The 27,231-nt window shown below is 40.3% G+C and overlaps 1 protein-coding gene across 1 annotated transcript in view; it reads right to left on the bottom strand.

The window, feature by feature from the left end:
* DENND5B (DENN/MADD domain containing 5B) overlaps window positions 1-21,010 on the bottom strand; it is a 115,810-nt gene extending 94,800 nt beyond the window's left edge. The window contains exons 1-3 of the mRNA XM_011979552.1: window positions 20,750-21,010; window positions 20,123-20,188; window positions 16,343-16,452 (exon numbers count right to left, since the gene is read on the bottom strand). Of these exons, the coding sequence (XP_011834942.1) occupies window positions 16,343-16,452; window positions 20,123-20,188; window positions 20,750-20,915 (342 nt within the window). The 5' untranslated portion in view covers window positions 20,916-21,010. The remainder of the gene's footprint in view (window positions 1-16,342; window positions 16,453-20,122; window positions 20,189-20,749) is intronic.
* Window positions 21,011-27,231: the final 6,221 nt, after the last annotated feature.

Below are 27,231 nucleotides of genomic sequence, written 5' to 3'. Positions count from 1 at the left end.
AAGAACAAGACTATCACTGATTTAGTCCCAGAGTAAACCTCTAACCAAGCTTGTGGCCTTTAGCAAGCCATATAACTTCTATGAGCCTCAGTTCCTTTATTTACAATAGCTGCTATATCAATGACTTGAAGACAGAGCAAAAGCACTTCACAAATATTAAAAAGCACTTTACAAAAATAGTACTTAAGTACTTACTTAAGTACTATTTTTGTATTAATGATGAAAATGTTTCAGGGGAGCAGGGAAATAGGAAAAGGCTCATTTAGGAAGTGGAAAAAAGTTAAAGAATAATAAAAACAACAGTATCATCTTTGCTATTTTGAATAGTATGGTATTTTATGCAAGAAAAAGACACTTTGGAAATTGAAAGCTTTTTGATCCACTAAAGCAGAAGCACAGAAACAAGGCATTTCAGATTACTTCTAGTAGACATTATGCTCTAGTTCTTGGGAACTACCCAGGATTGAGTCAAACTTGAGAACAAAAGTACCCAGAGGAGCTAAAGATGCTATATTTAAGATACTTAAAATGCACAGAAAATTAGAATTGATTCTTTAAATTTTTTTTTTTTTTTTTGAGACGGAGTCTCACTCTGTCGCCCAGGCTGGAGTGCAGTGGCCGGATCTCAGCTCACTGCAAGCTCCGCCTCCCGGGTTCACGCCATTCTCCGGCCTCAGCCTCCCGAGTAGCTGGGACTACAGGCGCTGCCACCTCGCCCGGCTATTTTTTGTATTTCTTAGTAGAGACGGGGTTTCACCGTGTTAGCCAGGATGGTCTCGATCTCCTGACCTCGTGATCCGCCCATCTCGGCCTCCCAAAGTGCTGGGATTACAGGCTTGAGCCACCGCGCCCGGCCCTTCAAAACATTTTAAATAAAAGAAATGAAATTACAGAAAAATTGAAATATACTAAGGAAAACAGAACTTGTAATTCAACCACCCTAATAATCATTATTCATATTTAGATATTTCTATTTTTGTATTGCAATATGCTTTTCACATAGAAATAATTTAACCATATATTACTACTTTCTAGTTTTTTCTACATTTAATAACTGATATGGTACAAAAGTTAGACTATCTCCCACATCTCCACATTACCAAGAAAAACACAGTTCCTTTATTCCTTCATTCAAACCATCAAAAAGCATTTATTAAGTGCGTTTTATGAGAGGGGCCCTGTGATACAACGGTGGGAAGGACAGTCATGGCCCATGCTCCTATGGTATTTCCAGTCCAGTAAGGATAACAGATGAGTTTTAAAAATCATAAACTATAAAGTAAGGGAAAGGCTATGGTAGGGTAAATAAGGGTTGCTAGGGGAAAAATATGTAATAGTAGGAAGACATACATTAGAAAAGGAGGAGCTACCAGGAAAAAATGAAGCCCAACTGAAACCTCAGGACAAGTATAGGTCTTAGTGGATAAAGAAGATTCTAGTCAGAGAGGACACGTGCAAAAGCCCAGAAGAGTTTGAGGAACTGAAACAGGTCAGTGTGGGTGGGGCACAGAATGCAAGGTGGGAGGACGTGAGAGAAAGTAAGAGAAATAATTAGGGGCTAGCCCATGAAGGGCCTTGGTAGGCCATGTTAAAACTGTGGGGAGGACAATGGGAAACCTCTGAAGGGTTTTTAGGAGAGGGACAGAATTAGATGTGTCTCTTAGCACATGCATCTTGGAACACTAAGGGGAGTGGTTTTCAAAGGGGTTCCAAGGAGGCAGCAGGAATGTCTCAGGGCCTTGGAAGGGAGTGAGAGGCTAGAGGAAGAAGTTGAGAGGGCCAGTGTCCCTCCTTCCCCTATGAACATTCCACTTTCTTTTATTTTGTAGAGTAGAATTCTTTCGGTGTTAAGATTTCCAGGTTCCCACTGCTTAAAAACAAAATCTTGATGGTGGGATAGGATTAATGCAACACAATTGTCATTAAGCATGAAGGTGGGTGGGTGTCCAAACTGCTCCTCACAGCCATTTCAGATCGTGGTCCTTCCTTTCACCCTAAAAACTCTTGGCATTGAAGCTCATGTCATGATTGTGCCACCACATTTTGTGTTTCTTTTCTATCCAAGTTCATTTCCGGAGCAACTTCTTCCATGATTTTAAATATACTTCGTCAACTCCCAAATCTACAAACTCGTGAACCTGACTCTTAAATAACTACTTGACAATCCCATCAAGATGTGTAATAGGCAATTCAAACTCACTGCGTTCCAAACTGAAGTTCTGATTTCTTCCTCCAAATCTGTTTCTCCTTATATCAGTCTTTTCTGTAATTCCATCCATCTAATTTGCCCAGGATAAAAACCTTGGAGTCATCTTTGACTTCTTCCTCTTTCTCACTTACCCCATTATCCAATCCATCAGCAAATACTATCAATTCTATCTTCAAAAATATATGCAGAAACTAATTGCTGTTGCTTCTTTTTTGTTTTTCTTTTTTAGAGATGGGGTCTTGCTCTATCACTCAGGATGAAGTGCAGTGATATAATCACAATTTACTGCAGCCTCAAACTCCTGGGTAAAAGCAATCCTCCCGCCTCAGCCTCCTGAGTCAGAAAGTAATTGTTTTGATCTTTACTCTTACCACTCTAATCTAAGCCACCCTCTTCTCTTGTCTGGATGTAACAGCCTGCTTACCAATCTCCCTGCTTCTGCCCTTGTTTCCCATAATCTACTTCCCTTATAAGAGCCAAAGCATGGCCGGGTGCGGTGGCTCAAGCCTGTAATCCCAGCACTTTGGGAGGCTGAGACGGGTGGATCACGAGGTCAGGAGACCGAGACCATCCTGGCTAACACGGTGAAACCCCGTATCTACTAAAAAATACAAAAAAACTAGCCGGGCGAGGTGGCGGGTGCCTGTAGTCCCAGCTACTCGGGAGGCTGAGGCAGAAGAATGGCGTGAACCCGGGAGGCGGAGCTTGCAGTGAGCTGCGATTTGGCCACTGCACTCCAGCCTGGGCGACAGAGTGAGACTCCGTCTCAAAAAAAAAAAAAAAAAAAAAAAAAGAACCAAAGCAATCCTTAGAAAATGTTAGATCTTGTCACTCTTCCCAAAATTCTCCAATGGACTCTCATCTCACTAAAAGCTCAAGTCCTTATAATGCCCTACAAGGAAGCCCTCCATGACTCAGCCCCCAGCAACCTCTCTGCCCTCATCTTGTACTCTCTAACTCACCCACTCTGCTCTAGCAACAATGGCATGTTACTATTCTACAAACACACCCCACGTGCTCCCATCAAAATCTGCTCTTCCCTTTCCCAGCAACTCTCTTCCCCTCGGTATCCACATGACTCATTCCTTGTGGCAGATATAGCTCCAATAATATTTCTACTTTCACACACTCTTCCAGACCTTGACACTTCCACATTAGGAAGTGGAGCTCACTCTCCTTGAACCTAGGTGGGCTGCTGAGAATGCCTATACCAGGATCTGGGAAACTTTTTCTATAAATAGACAGATAAGTATTTCAGGCTCTGGAGGCCATACAGTCTTTGCCACAACTACTCTATTCCACACTGTATTAGGTGAGTGCAAAAGCAATTGTGGTTTTTGCATTGTTGGAATTTGCAATCTGATATTGGAATACATGTTTAAATAAATGTGGTTATGTTATACATCTTTTTTTTTTTTCTTTTTCCGAGATGGAGTCTTGCTCTGTCACCCAGGCTGGAGTACAGTGGCGCAATCTCAGCTCACTGCAACCTCCACCTTGCAGGTTCAAGCAATTCTCCTGCCTCAGCCTCCCAAGTAGCTGGGACGACAGGCGCCTGCCACCATACCTGGCTAATTTTTGTATTTTTAGTAGAGATGGGGTTTCACTATGTTGGCCAGGCTGGTCTCAAATTCCTGACCTCGTGATCTGCCTGCCTCATCCTCCCAAAGTGCTGGGATTACAGGCATGAGCCACTGAGCCTGGCCCATCATTTTAACAGGCATTTCTTGCTTTATGTTTTTCTGCTAATGACTCATTACTTGCTGTGTATTTTAGGTTTATTTTAGACTGTAAAAATGTTAAAAAGCAATTAGAGCAGTTTTCTTTCTTTCTTTTCTTTCTTTTTTTTTTTTTTTTGAGATGGAGTCTAACTCTGTCACTCAGGCTGGAGTGCAGTGGCGCAATCTCAGCTCACTGCAACCTCCGCCTCCCAGGTTCAAGTGATTCTCGTGCCTCAGCCTCCCGAGTAGCTGGGACTACAGGCCTGCATCACCATGCCCAGCTAATTTTGTATTTTTAGCAGAGATGGAGTTTTACCATGTTGGCCAGGCTGGTCTCAAACTCCTGACCTCAAGTGATCTGCCCACCTTGGCCTTCCAAAGTGCTGGGATTACAGGTGTGAGCCACCCCATCCAGCCCCAAGCAATTTTCTTATTCAAGTTCAAAATGGGTAGTAAAGCAGTGGAGACAACCCACAACATCGACAATGTATTTGGCCCAGGAACTGCTAACTAATGCACAGTGCAGTGGTGGTTCAAGAAGTTTTGCAAAGGAGATGACAGCCTTGGAGATAAGGAGCATAGTGGCCGGCCATCGGAAGTTGACAATGATCAATTGAGAGCAATCATCAAAGCTGATCCTCTTAGAACTACATGAAAAGGTGCTGAAGAACTCAATGTCCACCATTCTACGGACGTTTGGCATTTGAAGCAAACTGGAAAGGCAGAAAAACTCGGTAAGTGGGTGCCTCATGAGCTGAGTGGAAATTTTAAAAAATCATCATTTTCAGCCAGGTGCGGTGGCTCATGCCTGTAATCCTAGCACTTTGGAAGGCGGAAGCAGGCGGACTGCCTGAGCTCAGTTCGAAACCAGCCTGGGCGACATGGTGAAATCCTGTCTCTACTAAAATACAAAAAATTAGCCGGGCATGGTGACATGTGCCTGTAGACCCAGCTACTCAGGAGGCTGAGGCAGGAGAATTGCTTGAACCAGGGAGGTGGAGGTTGCAGTGAGCTGAGATTGTGCCACTGCACTCCAGCCTGGGCAACACAGCGAGACTCCATCTCAAACAAAACAAAACAAAACAAAATAAAATCATCATTTTCAAGTGTCATCTTCTCTTACCCTACACAGCAACAACGAAACATTTCTCAATCGACTTGTCACGTGCAACAAAAAGTGGATTTCATTAGAGAACCGGCAATGACCAGCTTAGTGGCTGAACCACGAAGAAGCTCTAAAGTACTTTCCAAAGCCAAACTCGCTCCAAAAAAAAGGTCATGGTCACTGTTTGGTGGTCTGCTGCTGGTCTGATGCACTACAGCTTTCTGAATCCTGGCGAAATCATTACATCTGAGAAGTATGCTCAGGAAATCGATGAGATGCACCAAAAACTGCAAAGCATGCAGCAGGCACTCGTCAACAGAAAGGGCCCGATTCTTTTCCACGACAAAGCCCAACCACACATCGCACAACAAACGCTTCAAAAGTTCAACGAATTGGGCTACGAAGTTATGCCTCATCCACCATGTTTACCTGACCTCTTGCCAACCGACTACCACTTCTTCAAGCATCTCAACAACTTTTTGCAGGGAAAACGCTTCAACAACCAGCAGGATGCAGAAAATGCTTTCCAAGAGTTCACCAAATCCCAAAGCACAGATTTTTTATGTTACAGGAATAAACAAACTTATTTCTCATCGGCAAAAATGTGTTGACTGTAATGGTTCTTATTTTGATTAATAAAGATGTGTTTGAGCCTAGTTATGATTTAAAATTCAGTCCAAAACCACAATTACTTTTGCACCAACCTTTAAACACATAGGTATGGCTTTGTTCCAACACAATTTTTATTTGTAAAAACAGTCAGCTGGACAGATTTGGCCTGGGGGTCATGTATGCCCACCCCTGGCCTAGTCAAAATGCAACAGCAGTGACAAGTGACAGAGTGACTTTTGAGCAGAGGCTAAAAAAGGCAATATAGCTTCCACCTCCTCTCTCTCTCTCTCTCTGGTAACCTGGTAACACACTCTGGGAGCCCTGAGACAACATATAAAGAGTTTAGCTAGCCTGAAGCTGCCTGACTGGTGAAACCAAATGAAATACCACACAGAGACAGAAGGAGCCCCAGCTATATGCCTGGTCGAGGAGACAGGTCTGTGAATGGGTGAGCTTTCAGAGATTTCAGTCCTCAGCCTTCAAACCTCCCAAACTGACATGGATTAGAACACAGGTGTGGCCAACCAAAAGCTACCTACGTTGCAGATATGTAGGCTAAGTAATGATTTTGTTGCTTTAAATTAAGGGTCAACAAACAACAGCCCTGCTATGGGTTTAAATGTATGTGTGCCTCCAAAATTCATACGTTGGAACATCACTTCAGGGTGATGGTATTAAAAGGTGGGGACTTTTGGGAAGTGATTAAGTCATGCAGGCTCTGCCCTCATGAAAGGATTAGTCCCTCTTATAAAAGGTTGAAGGGAGCAGCACCCTAGGGCCTTTTCTCTGCTTCCATCCTTTCTGTCATGTGAGGACACAGCACTTGTCCTCTCTTGAGTACACAATAACAAAGTACCATCTTAGAAGCAGAGACTAGGCCATCATCAGACCCTAAACCTACAGACACCTTGATCTTGTACTTTCAGCCTCTAGAACTATGAGAAATAAATTCCTATTCCTTGTAAGTTACTCAGTCTGAAGTATTTTGTTTTAGCGGTAGGAATGGACTAAGAAAAACCCTTAGGTCAAATATAATCTGCCACCTGATTCGTAAATAAAGTTTCACCGGGACTCAGTCACATCCATCCATTTATGTACTGTCTACGGATGCCTTCACGACAACAGCAGAGCTGAGTGACTGTGGCAGAAACTGTATGCCCACAATACCTCAACTACTTACTATTTGGTTCTTCATGAAAAAAACGTCATGAAAAAAAAACTGCCCTATTTTAAGCCATTAACTGGTAGGGGGATGGATTGTAATGCAGCGACAGATAATCAAAACACTTCCTTACTTCCCTTAAGTCTCTGCATAAATACTACCTTAGAGAGGTCTTCCTTTACCTTTCCATAAAAAATAGTGTTCTCTTCATCTTTTGCATGCCATAAAATGTTACTCCTCTAGAAAGTATTTATTGTGGAGAAGCAATTAAAGTCTTGCACCACTGTAAACATATGTACATTACATAAACATACACATTACTAGTATTGCATAATTCTGTTTGATCTCTAGATTGCCAGCTACTCAAGGGCTAGTACTATATTTCAATAACTTTAAACATTCAAGGGAATTGCAATGGAATAATATACTATTTGGGGCCATAACAGGTGGTGACTGATAACAAGGGTAAAAAGAAAAAATTGTGAAGCTCAGCATTAGTGCACCAGTGAAATGTCTTCATATTTCATATCACCGAATACGAGATGTGGAAAGGACTAAGGCAGATTTACTCAATTCTTTTACATATTAAATTACTATGTATATTTGGATAGAATGAGATACAGACTTAGGTAAAAGCTATGAATACCTGGATTTGGTAAGGGGTAAAGACCACTTATTCCTAGTCTTAGGAATAACTGTATAAGGAAAGGCTATGGCAGAATCTTTTAATAATTCTACCTTCAAATTAAGGCTGATTTCATCATAGCAAGTTAATGAGTTGTTCTGCTGATAGCATGAATAAAAACTCATGTGGCCGGGTGCAGTGGCTCACAACCATAATCCCAGTACTTCGGGAGGCTGAGGCGGGTGGATTGCCTGAGTTCAGGAGTTCAAGACCACCAGCCTAAGTAACATGATGAAACCCTGCCTCTACCAAAAATACAAAAAATTAGCCGGGTGTAGTGGTGCACACCTGTAGCCCCAGCTCCCTGGAAGGCTGAGGCAGGAGAATCGCATGAATCCTGGAGGCAGAGGTTGCAGTGAGCCAAGATTGCACCGCTGCACTCCAGCCTAGATGACAGAGTGAGACTGTCTCAAACAAACAAATAAACAAACAAATAACAACAAAAAACCCCAAAAACCCAAAAACCTCATTCGACACATTTACTGTAGTCAATAAAGATTGTAGAAGGGATGATTTGAATTATTCTTGCTCCAGGCTAAACTCAAACTTGTTTAGCACAGTGCATGGCATATAACAATTGGCTGAATGAACAAATGAATGAACAAGAAAACAAACAAAAACAACATCTAGGGGTAAAGCACCAGGCTTAGTTCACCTCTTGATCTGGTCTGTAATTCACTTTTTTTTTTTTTTTTGAGACGGAGTCTCGCTCTGTCGCCCACTCTGGTATGCGGTGGTGTGATGTCGGCTTATTGCAACCTCCACCTCTTGAGTTCAATGCATTCTCCTGCCTCAGCCTCCCAAGTAGCTGGGATTACAAGTGTGCGCAATTATAGGCATGCATACCCGGCTAATTTTTTTTTTTTTTTTTGTACTTTTAGTAGAGACGAGGTTTCACCATGTTGGCCAGGCTGGTCTCGAACTCCTGGTCTCAAGTGATCCACTCGCCTTGCCTCCCAAAGTGCTGGGATTACAGGCATGAGACACAGCCCATGGCCTTCAGTTTGTAATTGTTTTTCCCTCAAGTAGGCAATACAGAAACATAGTGACCTCCAAAGTCAACATAAAGATTTAACTTAATTGATAGGCGTTCCTGTCAACCTAAATCACAAAATCATAGCTCAACTGCTGTTGAACAGCTGCCAAATATTCCCTTACGGGTTTGTAGCTTTCTTGAGCACACATTCAAACATTTACAGAAAAAGCTTGCCAAAAGTTGTACTCAAAGTGAAGAATGGCTTTCTATACTACAGACAACAGATGTAAGAAATTTTCCTAAATGCTCTTCCAACAAATCAAAAAGAGTAAGAATTATATTTCTAATCGGGAAACATTAACTGCAAAATGCTATTATTTTTCCATTTTTAAAAGATACACAGTATTGTTTTATATCAGGAACTACAAGATATTTTCTCAGAAAATCTGAGTTTCGTCAAAATTGTTAAATTGTCAGGAACTGCAAGAAATCTCAGAAAACCTGAAATATAAATCAAGATTTGTTTGTCATGGTATTAAATATCTCTAATTAACCCATAACACTGCTATCTACTAACAATACCCCTTCACCATCCCACAATAAAACAACTAAAAATTAGAGGTGTCACTGATGATCAGATTACTACTAGTAACCAGGTTACTTTAGTCAAAGCAGGCTTATAATGACAAGTGTGTAACTTTCCCAGTTTGAGTCAGCAAATGTTCTTATATTTCTCTAGACTGGTTTCAGGCAGTTTGGCTAGAGTTTTAAAAATCCTTTTTCCACATTTTGTAGTTCTATGACTTACATGGCCTCTCCCTCATTATGCAAACACAGTCATATACTGTATAACCATGTTCTGGTCAACAATGGACTGCATATAGGACGATGGCTGGAGCAATATGTTATACCATATAGCTTAGAAGTATAGTAGGCTATACCACCTAGGTCTGTGTATGTATATACACTCTGATGTTCGCACAACAATAAAATCACCTAACAACACATTTCTCAGAATGCCTCCCTCCCTACCTCTCTCCCCTCTTCTCTCCCTCCTCTCCTTCTACAAACACTTATTTTGTCCCATGTTTTGCATTAGATCTTGGTAACTCAGAAGACAAAGATGAAAATAATCCTTTCCTTTAGGGAGTTCACAGTCTAGTAGGAAAGACAGACATGGAAACCAGTTACCAAAAAAATGTGATCAGTGTTGCTATGGACTCTGTTCAAGATATCATAAGAAAAGACAGAGTAACTGTTCCTGCTTAAGAGATGGTTTTATAAGTGGAGGTCACACCTAGTCAAGGACAGGGAAGAGAAGTATTGTAAGCAAGTAAGTATCACTTCATTTATTCAACAATTTGAACATCTACTATGCGCAAAGCTAGGGATACAGCAATGAAAAAGAGAAACTGTTCCTGTTCTCATGGTGCTTACATTACAGCAGGAGATACACAGTTGACTACTAGCTATGTAATTGGTTAATTGCAACTGAGATAGGTGCTACAAAAAGGTACAAGGTACTAAGAGAACCTAAGGTGACCTGAGTGCTGGGAAGATGGTGGAAGGTGGTGGTCAGGAGCAGCTTCTCTACATAAATGGTTACAGTGAAGTCTGAAGGAACAGTAAGAATTCACTAGGTGAAGGAGAGGTGGAAGAGACTTCCAGAGAGAAAGAACAGCAGAAGAAGCTATAGTATGAGGAATGAAATGGACAGGTTACTGCAGGAGTCCAGGTAAGAGATTTTGATGGTTTGGACCAAAGTGAGTATATGGAAACAGAGAGAAGTAGACAGGTAACTGATTCTATATGAGAGAGGGTGAGTAAGTGAGAACTTTCAGGGTGATGTGTACATTGCTGGACTTGGCAAACAGTGGATGGTTGTACCATTCACTGACAAAGATTGGTGGGAAGAATAATGAATTCAGTTTCGGATATGTTGTGTTTGAGATGCCAGCGAAATATTGTAGCTGCAATGTTAAGGAAACAGGGGAGAGGATGGGGCTGGCGAGAGCAGAAGGGTCCTCCGGCAATGGTCCTCCAGCAATGAAAGCCCCATTCCTATAATTTTACTGTGAGATATGGCTAGGCGTGGTGGATCACACCTGTAATCCTAGCACTCTGGGAGGCCGAGGTGGGCGGATCGCTTGAGTACAGGAGTTCGAGAGTAGCCTAGGCAACATAGCCAAACCCCGTCTCCACAAAAAGTACAAAAATTAGCCAGGCGTGGTGGTGCACACCTGTAGTCTCAGCTACTTGGGGGGCTGAGGTGGAAGGATCGCTAGAGCACGGGAGAGGTCAAGGCTGCAGCGAGCCAAGATTGCACCAGTGCACTCCAGTCTGGACGACAGAGCCAGAGCCTGTCTCAAGAAAAAAAAAATTTTTTTTATTGTGAGCTATGAACCTAAACTTGGCTCAAAATGAGGGCTTACCTTCATTCTAATGTCAAACCTATGAATGTAATTTGGGGTTATCCATTTCAAATTCAAGTAATTGCTAAGTCTACAAAAAGTATGTGCAGCCCTTTTTCCTTTTACTCTTACAAGATAAGCATCTGAATAGGTTTCTTCAGCCAACCATTCACCATTTATTCTTTGCACTTCTTTCCACTATATCCTTCTTTGTGATCAAAGTAAACAGCAAATTGTAAAGCAAGACTTTTATAATAGTTATTACTGTTTAGTTACCTAAAATAGCATATTTATGATGTTTCATTTAGGACAGACATATAAAATAGAATCTTTATATTTCCATGCAGTTTGCTTAAAAGTTATTAACTCTGTTTTCTTCCTATGAATTCTTAGGTACAACACAGGCTTAAAGATAAGATCTATCAACTAGAATATTACATAGCCATGGATGCCAAAGCAAATTACCTCAAAGAGATGTTAAAGTGGGGTAGGGGACCTTCAGTTCTGTTTGCAATGCTTTATTTCATTTAAAATGAAATGCAGACCTGGCAACGGTGGCTCACAGAGGTTGAGGTGGGCAGATCACTTGAGGCCAGGAGTTTGAGACCAGCCTGGCCAACATAGGGAGACCCCGTCTCTACTAAAAATACAAAAATTAGCCAGGCATGATGGTGAGCGACTATAATACCAGTTACTCGAGAGGCTGCAGCATGAGAATCACTTGAACCCGGGAGGCAGAGGTTGTAAGCAAGCTGAGATTGTACCACCGAACTGCCTAGGTGACAGAATGAGACTGTCTCAAATAAATAAATTAATTTAATTAAATGTACTGCACTCCAGCCTGGGAGACAGAGCGAGACTGTGGAAACAAGGGAAAGAAAGGAAAGAAAGGAAGGGAGGGAGGGAAGGAGGGAAAGACAGGAAGACAGGACAGGATAGGACAGGACAGGACAGGAAAGGAAGAGATCTGAAGCAAACATGTCAATGTTGGCATATGTTAATTCTAGGTGATTTACATACATGACTGTTTATTGTATTGTTCTTTCTGTTCTGTGATATTTATATTCTTTTCATAAAAATCTCTGAATCAGCAACTGAGGGAAAAAAACTAATTCAGGATTATTTCACCTGTCACTTGTATTTATTTTTTATTTTATTTGCACTGCACTCATACACATTAAACATTTTACTTAACAAAGTTCATTGCTTTGGGTACTTAATTTATGTATGAAATTAATGACCTTTTATTCAAAGCACTACTGTTGTTTGTTAGAGGAAGGACTAATATTACAGAAGGTGATGACTCACTGCAGTGGAATTTTACTAAAGGCAAGACAAAGCTTTATATCTTTAGGTGGGGATAAATTACAGCTTCATACAAACACACTTACTAGTAAATCAAAGAGGAAATTAAAGGCAGTAAATCTATGACCCGAATGCAAACTAATGGGATGCTTTTCAGAGATTTTCCAGGAGTACAAGCAAATCCTTTTAGATTTGCAGCAATAAAAAAACGCTACGTGGTGCTTAACAATCGAACACAGTCTTTGCAATTATTCTTCAGGGGAAAACTTTTGCTGCTTACACAGAACAACCTCAGGGGCAAGGAGTAAAGAAAATATCAAAGACAGATCAAGGAAGCTGATAATTACTTTAAAGATTATTGTTTTGCAGATAGAGGCAAAAGCTACCATGGATATCTCACTATTAATTCACTCAAATGAGTAAAAGAAAGAAAACACATCAAGGGTGGCATTTTGCTCCAAATGACTGTGGATTCATATAGTAAGAAAGTACTTGTACCCAGGCCCCAGTGATCTTCCCACCTCAGCCTCCAGAGTAGCTAGGACCACAGGCATGTTTCCACCACATTCAGCTATTTCTTTTTTTCTTTGTAGAGAGAGAGTCTCCCTATGTTGCTTAGGCTAGAAACTCATTTTGAATACCATTCTGATTTCTCACAGAGTAAGTTATATTTTGAAATATCTTACTAATTTAAGATTAAGTATTGTGATCTATTCACATTCTTACCCAGTTTTCTACTGCTTGATTTAAACATTCTTTTCCTAAATGCCTTTCTATTAATTTGCTACATAAGCAGCTCATAAGTTATTTTTTTGTCACTGCTGTTCGACTATTTTAGTCAGATCTTGTCTGGACTCTTCCAAGTCTTATGAAGATAACTAACAGTTGTGTTCTACTTAATATCTATAGTAGAGTCTTCACCAAAGATGATGCTAAGCATCTACAATATTAACTTCCAGCAAAATGGCATCTCTGATTATTTTAGTATTGGGTAACAGTTTGGGAAAATAACCACATTGTACTCTGTAAGGAATCAAAGTCAAAGTGCCAAGTGCTTTAGGCATTTGTCCTTACAAAAAGCACCATGCTATCCCCTCCCTAGAGCGAGCCCAGGCTAGAAAGAGTTTACTGTGATACGAAAATATCACAAAGGGTCCAGTGTGACCCATAACATTTCTAGTGCAGATCAAAACTAAGTTATATAGTTTTTCTTTTGGGAAGGCAGCAAGGCAGATGAGAAAAAAAGTGAGCTAGAGAGTAAAAATGATCTGGATTTAACTTCTGAGTTCTGCCTAACTTTGGGCAAATTATTTAACCTTTGAAAATATCAGAATTCTCACTGGGTACATGTAAACATGTATGTGAAAATAACATACATAGTGTACCCTAGCAGACATCTAGTCAATATTAATTTCCTTCTGTTAGATTATCAGGTTATAATGGAATCTTTTAACACTATCTTTAAAATACTCAAAAAGACGCCGGGCACAGTGGCTCATGCCTGTAATCCCAGTGCTTTGGGAGGCTGAAGCGGGTGGATCACTAGAGGTCAGGAGTACAAGACCAGCCTGGCCAACATAGCAAAACCCTGTCTCTACTAAAAATGCAAAAATGAGCCACGTGTGGTGGCATGTGCTCACAATACCAGCATTCTGGGAGGCTGAAGGAGGGCATATAATTTGAGGCCAAGAGTTCGAGACTAGCCTGGCCAACATGGTAAAACCCCGTCTCTAGTAAAAATACAAAAGAATAGCTGGGCATAGTGGTATGTGCCTGTAATCCCAGCTACTCAGGAGGCTGAGGCAGGAGAAATGCCTGAACCCAGGAGGTGGAGGTTGCAGTGAGCCAAGATTGTGCCACTGCACTCCAGCCTGGGCAACAGAGTGAGACTATCTCAAAAACAAAAACAAAAACAAAACAAAACACCTCAAAAAGAGCAATGGCTATCACTGTGTCTCAGTTCACCTTTAACCATTTCTGGTTTTTTTTTTTTTTTTCCATTCTTATGTATACACCCAATTCATTTCTATATCTATCATGCCTGGTATCTCCTTACTTTGGGGCCCCCTGAATTATATAATCATAGAGTTTATGGACATCCAAAATATTATTCAGGCTTCTAAGAAGAGCCCTTTCTAAATAATCTGAAAACTATGACTTACTTTATTTCTAAGAACCTCTCAAGGAGACTGACTGTCTCTCTATCTTCTTTCTTTCTATCTATCTATCTATCTATCTATCTATCTATCTATCTATCTATCTACCTACCTACCTACCTACCTACCTACCTACGTACCTACGTACCTATTTTGAGGCAGGGTCTTGCTATGGTGCCCATTCTGGTCTCAAACTCCTGGGCTCAAGCAATCACACTGCCTCAACCTCCTGAGTAGCTGTGATTATAGATGCACACCATCATGCAGGGATAAAAGAGACATTTAATCAGCACTGGTAACTCATTATGAGGCAGGAGAACAGGGTCTGGAGGCAGGGAACCTAAGGCCGATTCATGCTGACTTTCTAGAACTAAATCAAAAGGAAAACCCCGCCTTTCCATGCCCAAGTAGCAAAAGGACCAGTGGCTACTCCCTTTGTACTCTCCCCCCACCCTTTTTCTGCATGGCAGACTAAAAATTGAAAGTACCGGGCGTGGTGGCTCACGGCTGTAATCCCAGCACTTTGGGGGGCCGAGGCAGGTGGATCACGAGGTCAGGAGATCGAGACCATCCTGTGAATGGTGAAACCCTGTCTCTACTAAAAATACAAAATAACAGCCGGGCGTGGTGGCAGGCGCCTGTAGTCCCAGCTACTCAGGAGGCTGAGGCGGGAGAATGGCGTAAACCCTGGAGGCGGAGCTTGCAGTGAGCCGAGATAGCGCCACTGCACTCCAGCCTGGGCAACAGAGCGAGACGCCGTCTCAAAAAAAAAAAAAAAAAATTGAAAGTACCTCTGATCGTTCCCCTCCCACAACCAATCAGGATGGTCGGGGGCCAAATCTTCACTTGCACAAGAGTATAACTTTGTAACTTCACTTCAGTCTCTGATTGGTTGTATGTTTATGTAGGGTGTAGCTTTGCTTCTGCCTCTGACTGGTATCCTCCCACAACCAAACAGATTGATCGTGGGCCATTACTTCATTTACACAGAGTGTACACCAAGTAACCAATAGAAAACCTCTAGAGGGTACTTAAACCTCAGAAAAATCTGTAATGGGCTCTTGAGCTGCTTGCTCGGGCCTGCTCCCACCCTGTGGATTGTACCTTCATTTTGAATAAATCCCTGCTTTTGTTGCTTCATTCTTTCCTTGGTTTGTACGTTTTGTCCAATTTTCTGTTCAAGACGCCAAGAAGCTGGATGCCATTCACCGATAACAATTATACAAATTCAGATTTCTACTATATCTAAATAATACAATTAAGTTGCTTTTCATCTTTACATTGTCTACAAAAATGACAAATTACAGGACTACCATACAACATTCCTTGAAATATGAAAACTGTAATCAGGCTCTTACCATCAGGCTCCTCTTAGGCCAATAAAGTAGTATCACTGTTTATCAAAACTTCTATGTATTAATACAAATGTACAACACAGTTTAATAGTAGGAAACTAAAATGGGCTTTTAGGATCTACTGTATAAACTTATTAGCTATGGAAACTCTGGGCAAGTAACTTGCTTCTCTGAGCTTCTGCTTCCAGATCTTTAAACTGAGGACAACATCACATTTCTTTCTTTTCTTTTTTTTTTTTTTTTTGAGACAGAGTCTCACTCTGTCACCCAGGCTGGAGTGTAGTGGTGTGATCACACAACCTCCACCTCCTGGATTCAAGCAATTCTCCTGCCTCAGCCTCCCGAGTAGCTGGGATTACAGGCATGCGCCACCACACCCGGCTAATTTTGTATTTTCAGTAGAGACGGGGTTTCACTATGTTTGTCAGGCTGGTCTTGAACTCCTGACCTCAGGTGATCCACCCGCCTCAGCCTCCCAAAGTGCTGGGATTACAGGTGTGAGCCACTGCACCCGGCCTCACATTTCTTATAAAATCACTTAAAGAATAAATGAAATAAAGAATAAATTCAAAATACAGTCACTACCTTCATCTTAATAAAGTAAAAACAAGGCTAAAGAGAAAATGAGGGGGAAAAAACACATACCATGTTAACCGCATCTTGATCAAAAGGATTCCATTCTATATTCTGAGGATAATGGGCGAGAACTTTGGATTTGAATGTTCTTCTCAAAGGACTCTGGTCAAAATTTTCACCTACAACAAATAATTAATACATAGTTAATATCTAGAACTTTTCCAAAAGCATGTCATAGTTTTATATTTATTTTATAGACCTACTACTGACTGATAATGTTGAGATCTGATTCAATTTCTGCCTCTAACCATCTGACTTGTAAAATCCCAGTGGACAACTGAAAAACTTAACAACAGAGCAGCATTTAAAACTTCAGAATCTGAATTTTAAAATCCTGGTCACTCAACTGATATTAAAAATCAAAATATAGTAATATAATCATTGCTGTAACCTAATTATGGTCCACATTTCAGTGTGTGGTAATAAAAAAACTATATGAAAACATTTACTTCAGAAAATAAATGTCTTGTATTAAACGAATCATATGTCTTATGATCCTAAAATTTTATACACACTTAGACCCCCATGCTATAGTGCTCAAAGGAGGCAATTTGGCTTGAGTTTCCACAAAAATCTCTGAGAAATGTGACTGCATATCCAGGATGCTAAGTAACAAAACTAACAGAATTACAAACATCATTGCTGAGTCATCCTGTTTAGTAGACAGAACACATTAAACATACTAACCTTTTAAAATAAATGAGCTATCCTAAGTTAAATTCATTATCTGGCAAAATTCTGGAAAGATAAAAGTAGGCTACATTTTAATTACATATAAGAAAATTCAGGCCAGGCACAGTAGCTCACGTCTGTAATCCCAGAACTTTGGGAGGCTGAGGTAGGAGGACTGCTTGAGCCCAGGAATTTGAAACCAGCCTGGGCAACATGGTGAGACACTGTTTCTTTTATTTTTTTTTTAAAAAAATAAATTTTTGAAAAGTAAAAAATTGAAAATTCAATAATAGCTATCAGATTAGTTTTTTTAACCTCCTCAACCAGAGTAATTCCCTTAAGACCTATTATCCCTAAATGTTTCATGAAATATTTTAAGATAGATGGATCTGAAATTCTCGATGTCAAAAATCTGGGATCAAGGAACTAGAAGACCTTGCAGCAATTTTATTGTGTTCTGTGTTTTCCTACTTTTAGAGTTCTAATTAAGTACAAAATACTAGCTGTTACAGCAAAAGATAAATGTCACTTAACAGTATTTATACTATTAAAAATATCACAAAGCAATTTGATTGATGAGTTGTATTTGACTTCCAGTTAGACTCAGTTTCTATTTTGGGTAAAAATATGAAAAAAAAGAAAGAAAGAAAGAAAAAACACCCTGGAATGCAAAACAGATCATAGAAGGAAGAAAAAGTCGCACTCAAAAATCTTGCTGGAGACTACAATATAAAATACATAGGAACTTTTTTGAACGAGGACACATAATTTAAGTATTTGCTGAGGCAACTAAACTACTATTTCTAATTGAAGTCCTTGGCTAATGATTATTTTATTTAGATTCCTCTGACTTATTTAGGCAAACATTTCATCTCTGTATTTTTCTACTCTATACTTCCATCTTCTAAGAGTTGAGAGCACTCATTTCTAGAAGAGAAATTGTCAAAGATATCCCTAAGTAGAGTTTATCAATTTTTGCACCATGCTTCTAGAGTATGTAAGCATCAAAAAGTCAGCAGAGGAATGTGAAACTGTCCATGAGAGTCAATGTGGCCAAAGAACAGATTCAGGGCTCAGAACTGATTTTAGGAAGAGTCCATGATGTTTTTAAGCTGATGCTACATTTTCCTGTGAACACTAAGAAATTTTAAATTACTCACTTCTTCAGTAAAAAAGTTACTTGGCCAGAATATGGTGGCTCATGCCTGTAATCCCAGCACTTTGGGAGGCTGAGGTGGGCAGATCACTTGAGCCCAGGAATTTGAGACCAGCCTGGGCAACACAGTGAAACCTCATCTCAAAAGAAAGGAAAGTAAGGGGGAGGGTGGAGGCTGGAGGGTGAGAAGGAAGGAAGGAAGGAAGGAAGGGAGGGAGGGAGGGAGGGAGGGAGGGAGCGAGGGAGGATGGACGGAGGGAGCGAGGGAGGACGGACAGAGGGAGGGAGGACAGAGGGAGGGAGGGAGGGGAAGGGAAGGGAAAAGGGAGAAAGAGAAAGAGAGAGTAAAGAAAGGAAAAGAAAAGAAAGATTTTTAAAAGTTACTTTTCATTTACTTTAGAGAAAAAAACAAACAAAATTCTTCCTAGTTATAAAGTCTATGCTGCTGATTGTGCACTGACAAAGCAACAGCGTATCTTCATGGTATACAGCCATCGAGAAACCCTCTCCTTCACCTACCCTCTAACACCAGAAATACTTGCTTTTATTATCCATAAATGTAAATAAAATATGAAATACTGCAGAAGCAGAAGAAACATGACATAACCTATCATATAACTCCTTGTAACACTTACCTTTTAATTCAGTTCTGCCTATGTATAGTTAAAATAACATTATCTTCATTCATGTATCAAGTTAGTAATGGAACAGGAGATATATCAGAAAGATCATGAAAGTGCCATTCTCAATATAATTGTTCTATTAACTAAGGAACATTGCACCTTCTTGAGGCACAAATAATCCACTAGAAGGAAACCACTTCCAGAAAGAAATAATGTTACAAAAACAAAAAAAGCCACAAAACAGTAACAAATGTAACAAAAGAAAAGCAAAACCACCACCACTCCACTTATTAGATTGCTTAAAAAAGGGATAACAGGAAAGATCATTGCTATATATACACAGCTGTCTTGGCAAATATGATTTGGAAGGATATTAGAGGAAGAACCAATTATTTTGAAATTCTGGTATCACCGTTAAGAATTTAGAAATGGTCCGGCCACAGGGGCTCATGCCTGTAATCCTAGCACTTTGGGAGGCTGAGGCGGGTGAATCACTTGAGGTCAGGAGTTCGAAACCAGCCTGGCCAATGTGCCAAAATCCTGTCTCTACTAAAAATACAAAAATTAGCCAAGCATAGTGGCATGGAACTGTAATCCCAGCTACTCAGGAGGCTGAGGCAGGAGAATCAGTTGAATCCGGGAGGTGGGGGTTGCAGTGAGCCAAGATCACACCACTGCACTCCAGCCTGGGTGACACAGTGAGACTCCATCCCCCCCAAAAAAAGAATTTAGAAATGACTGGATGCAGCTATTCCTACCAGCACCAGCCAAAATAAGAGAATCTTGGTAATGACTGTTGGGGATGAGAGATGGGGGAACAACCTATACTTCTCATTTTAAACACATGTTTCATAAAGCTCTAACTTAGAATTTACTGCTGGGATGGGGGGAACACACACACAGGAGAATAACTAAGTCTAAGAATTTGGATTCCCAGGAAATGAAAATTACATATGCATCCTGTACTTAAAATTTACCTTTTAAATATTATCTTAAAACAAACAAGGACTATAAATTTGTACAACTACCACAGCTACATATCAGCTTAACTCCAAGTAATACTGCCAAATAACCTCCTACTAAATTGAAGCTTTTCCTCCTAAGAAAGTAGGAAATATCTGCCAAGAGAGCTTAAAGGCTACTGAATACATGTTTTCAAGGCTTGAAGCAAATGAGGTCTTTATGAAAATTAAGATGCAGATGAGAGAAGAGAAACATAAAATAACATCTGTAAGTCTGACCAAGCAAAACTGAATAAAGAAACATTTACAATGGGCTTGGGGTCACTTAAAACAATGATTTATAACAGCCCATCCTTGTTTTTAATTTTATTTTTACCTGAAGTCGTATTTGCAGCATCTTGGCTCTTGCCATGACGATCTGCTTCTAGCCATTGGTACAAAACTACATAATGTAACAGAAACAAAAAAGCTTTATGAACAAATAAAAACAAACAAACAAAAAGCAAAAATGACTTTGAAGAATGGAAAATGAGAATAAATAATTAACCAAAAGCAGTTAAACAGGAGACATTAACATCAGAGTGTAGCTTAACACCAATGGAATGTAGCTGATAAGGGGTTAGTAATGAAAGCAAAGAGAACAGGTAATTTTAACAAAATAAGTGAAATGCTATTAAATATCTGTTAACACATTCTCTTCTTAATGCTTATTTAAAGAGGAATATTAGGAGAAAGCTAATGCTTCTATCGTCAGTTATTACACAAGTTGAATATCCCTTACCCAAAATGCTTAGGACCAAGAAGGGTTTTGGATTTCTGATTGTATCAGATTTTGAAACATTTGCATTATATTTACAGGTTGAGCATCCTTGATTCGAAAATCGGAATACTGGCACTCAAAAAGATCAAATTTTTGAGCATTTTAGATCTCAGATTTTTGGATTAGGAATGTTCAACATAAAAAGTATGACAGTAAGACTAAATGACCAACTTTAAAAATTACATCCTGGTTGGGCATGTTGGCTCACAACTGTAATCTCAGTACTTTGGGAAGCTGAGGCAGGTGGATTGCTTGAGGTCAGGAGTTCGAGACCAGCCTGATCAACATGGTGAAACCTCATCTCTACTAAAAATACAAAAATTAGCTGGGCATGGTGGTGGGTGCCCATAATCCCAGCTACTCAGGAAGGCCAGGCAGGAGGATTACTTGAACCCAAGAGGCGGAGGTTGTAGTGAGCTGAGATCATGCCACTCGCACTCCAGCCTGGGTGACAGTGAGACTGTCTCAAAAAAAAAAAAAAAAAAAATTACATCCCAACCACTGCATATTGACTAAAATGGCTTAAGTCCCAAAAGCTGACTCTACCAAATATTGACAAGGATATGAAGTGTCAGTAATTCTCATTCACTGCTGATGAGAATGTAAAATTGTACGGCCACTTTGGAAGAGAGTTTGACAATTCCTTACAAAGTTAAACAGTCTTATCACATAATCCCACAACTCCAGTCTAATCATGAGAAAAACAACAAATTCCAAGAGGAGTAACCTATAGTATATCTGTTAAGTACTCATCAAAACTATCAAGGACAACAAAAGCAATGAAAGTCTGAGATTCTGTCATAGCCAAAAGGAGCCTAAGTAGACATGACAATTTATGTGGATCGGATACTTCAACAGAAAAAAGACTGATATGATTTGGCTGTGTCCTCATCCAAATCTCATCTTGAATTGTAGTTCCCATAATCCCCACACATTGTGGGAGGGACCCAGTGAGAAGTAATTGCATCACGGGGGTGGCTGTTCTTGGGACAGTGAGTTCTCAAAAAATCTGATGGTTTTATAAGGGGCTTTCCCCCACTTCACTCTGCACTTCTCCTTGCTGCTGCCATATGAAGGAGGATGTGTTTCCTTCCCCTTCCACCACAATTGTAAGTTTCCTGAGGTCTCCCCAGCCCTATGGAACTGTGAGTCAATTCAACCTCTTTCTTTTATAAATTGCCCAGTCTCAAGTAAGTATATCTTTATCAGCAGCATGAGAACAGACTAATACAAGAACATTAAGTAAAAACTAAAGAAATCTAAACAGAGGCCAGATGCAATGGCTCACGCCTGTAATTCCAACACTTTGGGAGGCCGAGGCGGATGGATCACCTGAGCTCAGGAGTTCAAGACCAGCCTGGCCAACATGGCAAAACCCCATCTCCACTAAAAATACAAAATTAGTCAGGCATAGTGGTGCATGCCTGTAGTCCCAGCTACTTGGGAGGCTGAGGCAGGAGAATCGCCTGAACCCAGGAGGCGGAGGTTGCAGTGAGCCGAGATCGCGCCATTGCACTCCAGCTTGGGCGACAAGAGCAAAACTCCATCTCAAAAAAAAAAAAAAGAAAAAAAGAAATCTAAATAGAGTGTAGACTTTAGTCAGCAATAATGTATCAATATTTATTCACTAATTATAACTAATGTACCATACTACTACAAGAGGTTAATGATAGGTGAAATTGTGTGTGTGGAGTGAGGCAAGTATATGGGAACTCTATTCTTAATTTTTCTGTAAATATAAAAACAACTTTATTTTAGAAATTACATTCCAATATTTAAAGTAAAAACACCAGCAACATTATATCCAATCTTATAAGTAATCTACCTTTTATAAATCATGTTTATCAATGCAAACATAAGCTGAAATTTGCTTTATACTGATATCCCATTTAATCAATAATATTCCTAAGCATAATTATGAAATGTCAACTCTTGGAGGAAAGTTTATTACTGTAATGACACAGGCTGTAACTTAGCAGCTTTGAAGGGTGTTAAAACTTCTGAATGTCTTTTATTGTACTCAGATGTCTACAACTTTCAGACATCTTTAAAGAGATGTCAGAGTCTTTCTTTTAAATAGTCAATAATGGTAATGTAGGGTACCAATGGCCAAGAGAGCTTGCTATCCACACCCCAACGTTTGATGATCCAAGGACAGCAACAAATACTAAGCTTCTATGCTGGGGGGCTACTTACCCACAGATACTGTGAGAATTGAATATCCCAAACAAGGTTTACAGAAACTTTCCATGCTCTCCCCTCAACAAAAACAACAACAAAGGGCTGAGAAAGCTGCCTACAGAACTCCTGAACTGGAATAAAAAAGGAACCGATTTATTACAAATATCCAAGAGAATCCTGAAATCATCAAAGTGGTTACTTAGATCTCTAAGGAACAACCAGGGCTGTGAACTGACGTCCATGGTCATGGATAGATAGCTGAAAGACCTCTGAGCAGACAAACATCCAAGTCCTTGGTTAAGGGTGCCCCAGAGGGCACAGAAGTCAGCACTCTCCTCCAGAGACACACTTCTGGGAGGCAAACAATTGTTACAAATGGGACTAGCATGAAAGAATTCAAGAAGTAGACCTCAATAATTAAATATATACTATAGGTATTTCTCTTCTCTTTAGTTCACAGGGATAACAGCTACTCATTAGAGGAGGAGAGAGGGGAATTATATCATGACACAAAAATCTTCCCATTAGGAAAAGCAAGCATGAGCTTTACAACTGACAGTGAAGGCTGGGTGCAGTGGCTCACGCCTGTAATCCTAGCACTTTGGGAGGTGGAGGTGGGCAGATCGCTTGAGTTCAGGAGTTTGAGAACAGCCTAGGCAACATGGTAAAACCCTGTCTCTACAAAAACCATAAAAATTAGCTGGGCATGGTGGCAAGCACCTGTAGTCCCAGCTACTCAGAAGGCTGAGGTAGCAGGCTGGCTTGAACCCGGGAAGTGGAGGCTGCAGTGAGCTGTGATCCACTCCAGCCTGCGCAACAGGGCCAAACTCTGTGTCAAAACAAACAATTGACACTGAAAATCACTTCCACAAAATGAGATGCAAAGTAGGGAAACAAATCCATTAACTGTTCTAACAATTTTGCCCAGCTCCTATCTTAAGCCTAGATTTTCCCCTGATTAAGGTAGAAACTCTTGGCTATGTTCAGGTTATCACTAGGAATATTTACCAATAGTTCCAATTACTTCATATAGCCCTCGTTTCTAGTTTTACCAGAGAAGTTTATCATGTTTGCTTTCATGTTTCATTGATAAAATCATAGTCTGTTTCTAACCAGAGACTCTCCACAAAACAAAGCTAAGTCTCACACTATTTCCCTCTCTTCCTGTCCTGACAGGTAACCCCAGAAGCCTAGTTTTAAAGAAAATCATTAATCAAATGAGACATGAAAGCTATTCCAGGTCACTTTAACCAGTTATATAAAGAACGACACATAAGCAAAAATCATTTTAATAGATTTACATATTCAAATATTTCATCCTTGCCTCTAGATTACCAAAGTCCAATTAACTTCAGTTTAAATAATTCAGAGAATTTCCGGTGAAATAAGTGCATTTGATTCAAGAACACTATAATGTAAATCACCATTTATATAAAGTTTGGACTTTAAAGTCTACTTTATAGGACATATATTTTAAAAGATAATGTATAATTAAAAAAGAAGTGTGACTAATTTTTTAACTTAACATACTAGAATGTACATGGGCAGCTGTGGAAATACTGAACTCCCAAAATTTCTCACTCTCCATAAAATACGTGAAATATATCATAGCACAAAAGGTCTGCTACTATGAATGTAGATGATGTTAGAATGCCAAGAACACATCTCTCTTCACTACAGAAACATGAGATCTGGCCTTCCGGTTGCTTCATGCTTCCTCTCAGTTGGCAGTGGAAATAGGGACCCCATCCCCAGCTCAAAGCTACTGGCAGAGAGTTCTGTAGCATGTTTGTGGGGTTGTAAGTGAAGAGGAAATTTTGAGATTTATGAACCTTGGGGGCTATTTTTCAGCCTGATCATCACGGTTAAATATTTCTTCACTCACTTTCCTCCCTAAACCTTCCCACTAGGAGGGCCCCAGTTCCCTCCTGCACTATCCACTTCCATCATAGCCTGTTTGTAACCAGAGACTTTCTCCAAAAACAAAGCTAAGCCTCACACTATTTCCCTCTCTTCCTGCCCTGACAGGTAACCCCAGGAGCCTAGAAGTCTTAAAGAAAATCTGCTTCTGGGTGGGGGTCAGATGACTAGTTCTTGCCAGTGAAATGTGGGCAGCAATGACATCATTTCCAGGTCAGGGCACACAATCTGTATTTCCCCAGCCATCTATCAGTTAAACGCAAAGGAGGCCTTAAAAGATGGAAAGTTCCCGAAGTGGAAGAAAGTTGAGCCACTAAATGTCTCTGTGAAGTAGAGGGCCTCCCACCTTGGCCTACATTACACTAAACGTGAATGAGAAAAACTTGTATTGCCTCATGCCACTGAAGCATTATGGGGTTGTTATTACAGCAGTTAGCTATTTATGTGTTTATTAGCCTGAGTTTTTATTCGTGTTAGTTTTGACCTTCTGTCTATAATACTAACCCCTGACTATACCATACCTTCTATTGGTAACTTCTCTACATTGCTTGTTACATGTTTAAATACATGAGTACAGTTCTCCAAGTATAAGGACAGAATTTGCCTTTTTTTTTTTTTTTTTAAGACAGAGTCTTACTCTGTCACCCAGGCTTGAGTGTAAGGTTGAGATCTTGGCTCATTGCAACCTCTGCCTCCTGGGTTCAAGCGATTCTCCTGCCTCAGTCTCCCAAGCAGTTGGGACTACAGGCACGCTACCATGCCCAGCTAATTTTTGAGACCAGGCTGGTCTCAAACTCCTGACCTCAGGTGATCTGCCCACCTCAGCCCCCCAAAGTGCTGGGATTACAGGCATGAGCCACCATGCCCAGCCCAGAATTTGCCCATTTTTAATGCATGTTCTCTACTTTTCATAGAAAAAGCCATATATCCTACTAAGCTACTTATGAAGACCACAGGTTCTAGCCCATGACAAGCTTGTTATCCTTTCTAAACACACAACCCCCAAATCTAGTCAGCAAACTTGAAGGTCTAGGGTGATAGTCACGTAAGGAATCAAACAAAAGAATCTTGGAGGGGTCTCTGCAAATTCATTGACCCGACTGAGGAATTCAACAATACAGAAACTTAAATCCTGGTAATATTAAAGTTTATTTTAATTAATTAATTTTTTTTTTTTTTTGAGACACGGTCTCACTCTGTTGTTGTCCAGGCTGGAGTTCAGTGGCATGATCATGGCTTACTGTGGCTTGGACCTCCCAGGCTCAAGTGATTCTCCCACCTCAGCCTCCCACATGGCTGAGACTACAGGCATATACTCTCATGCCTGATTAATTTTTAAAACATTTTTGTAGAGGCAGGGTTTCGCCACATTGCCCATGCTAGTCTTGAACCACTGGGCTCAAGTGATCTGCCCATCTCAGCCTCCCAAAGTGCTGGAATTATAGGCATGAGCCACCTTGCCTAGCCTTAGTTAAGATTTCAGTAAGAGTACATCAACATCAATCCAGTAAGCTTTGAGTTTTTAAGACATTCACAATATCTTTCCTCTTGATTACATCAAAATTAAAGAGCCATGTTATATTTAGCTAACACTAAATATACTTTCTCTTTTTAATTTATTATTATTATTATTTTTTTAAAGGCTAGTCAAGTGAAGCAGTGTGAGTGGAGAAGGAACAAAGAAATCTGTAACTGATTGTGATGAATTAGTTATCAACACCTCTGCACTCGGACCAGCCTAAATACACTTGCAATTACTAAAATTTATTCACTGAAAACCAAAAGTTCACAACACAGTTATTCTGTTTCAATCTCAACTGAGTATACTGCAATCCGATTCTCTCATTAGCCACCCAAAGTTAGCACAGACCCCACAAGTAAAAGGGTATGCTCTCAAATAAGAGTGCCCTTATTTCAGACACCAGTCACACTTTGGAAGTCCCAGGCTACCTGCACTTCTAACAGGCTGGCTATAAATTTGAGTTTCCACAAGCCCCTCAGGTATGCTAAATTCACTAGAGCTTGCAGAACTCAGGACAGTGCTACATTTACAATTACAGTTTTCTTACAAAGGACACAAATCAGAAGGACCAATCAAATGAAGAGATATATAAGGTGAGATCAAGAAGAGAATGCAGAGTTTCCATGCCTTCTTCTTGTAGAAAAAGGGCATGTCACCTGCTTTCCCCTGCGCATACATCAATGTGTTCACCAACCAGGAAGCTCCACCAAATCTCAATGTCCAGAGTTTTTGCTGGCTTTACTACATACGCACGACTGATTAAATCATTGGCTACATGACTAAGCTGAATCTCCAACTCTTTTCCCTCTCCAGAGGCCAGGTTGGTTCAGAGTCCCAACCACACAGTTGGTCCTTCCAGAGACAGCTCCTATCCTGAAGCTATCCAGAGGCCCATCATTAGTTACCTGATTAGCATAACAATCCCGTGGTCACTCAGGAAATTCCAAGGGTTTGAGAAGTTCAGGAAACATGGACAAAGATCAGACAAATTCTCTTTTTTTTTTAAAGACAGGCTGCAGAGCAGTAGTGCGATCATAGCTTA

This window comes from Mandrillus leucophaeus, unplaced genomic scaffold (genome assembly GCF_000951045.1).
Source record: "Mandrillus leucophaeus isolate KB7577 unplaced genomic scaffold, Mleu.le_1.0 Scaffold203, whole genome shotgun sequence".
NCBI lineage: Eukaryota > Metazoa > Chordata > Mammalia > Primates > Cercopithecidae > Mandrillus > Mandrillus leucophaeus.
This window is presented reverse-complemented; position numbering and strand designations above follow the sequence as displayed.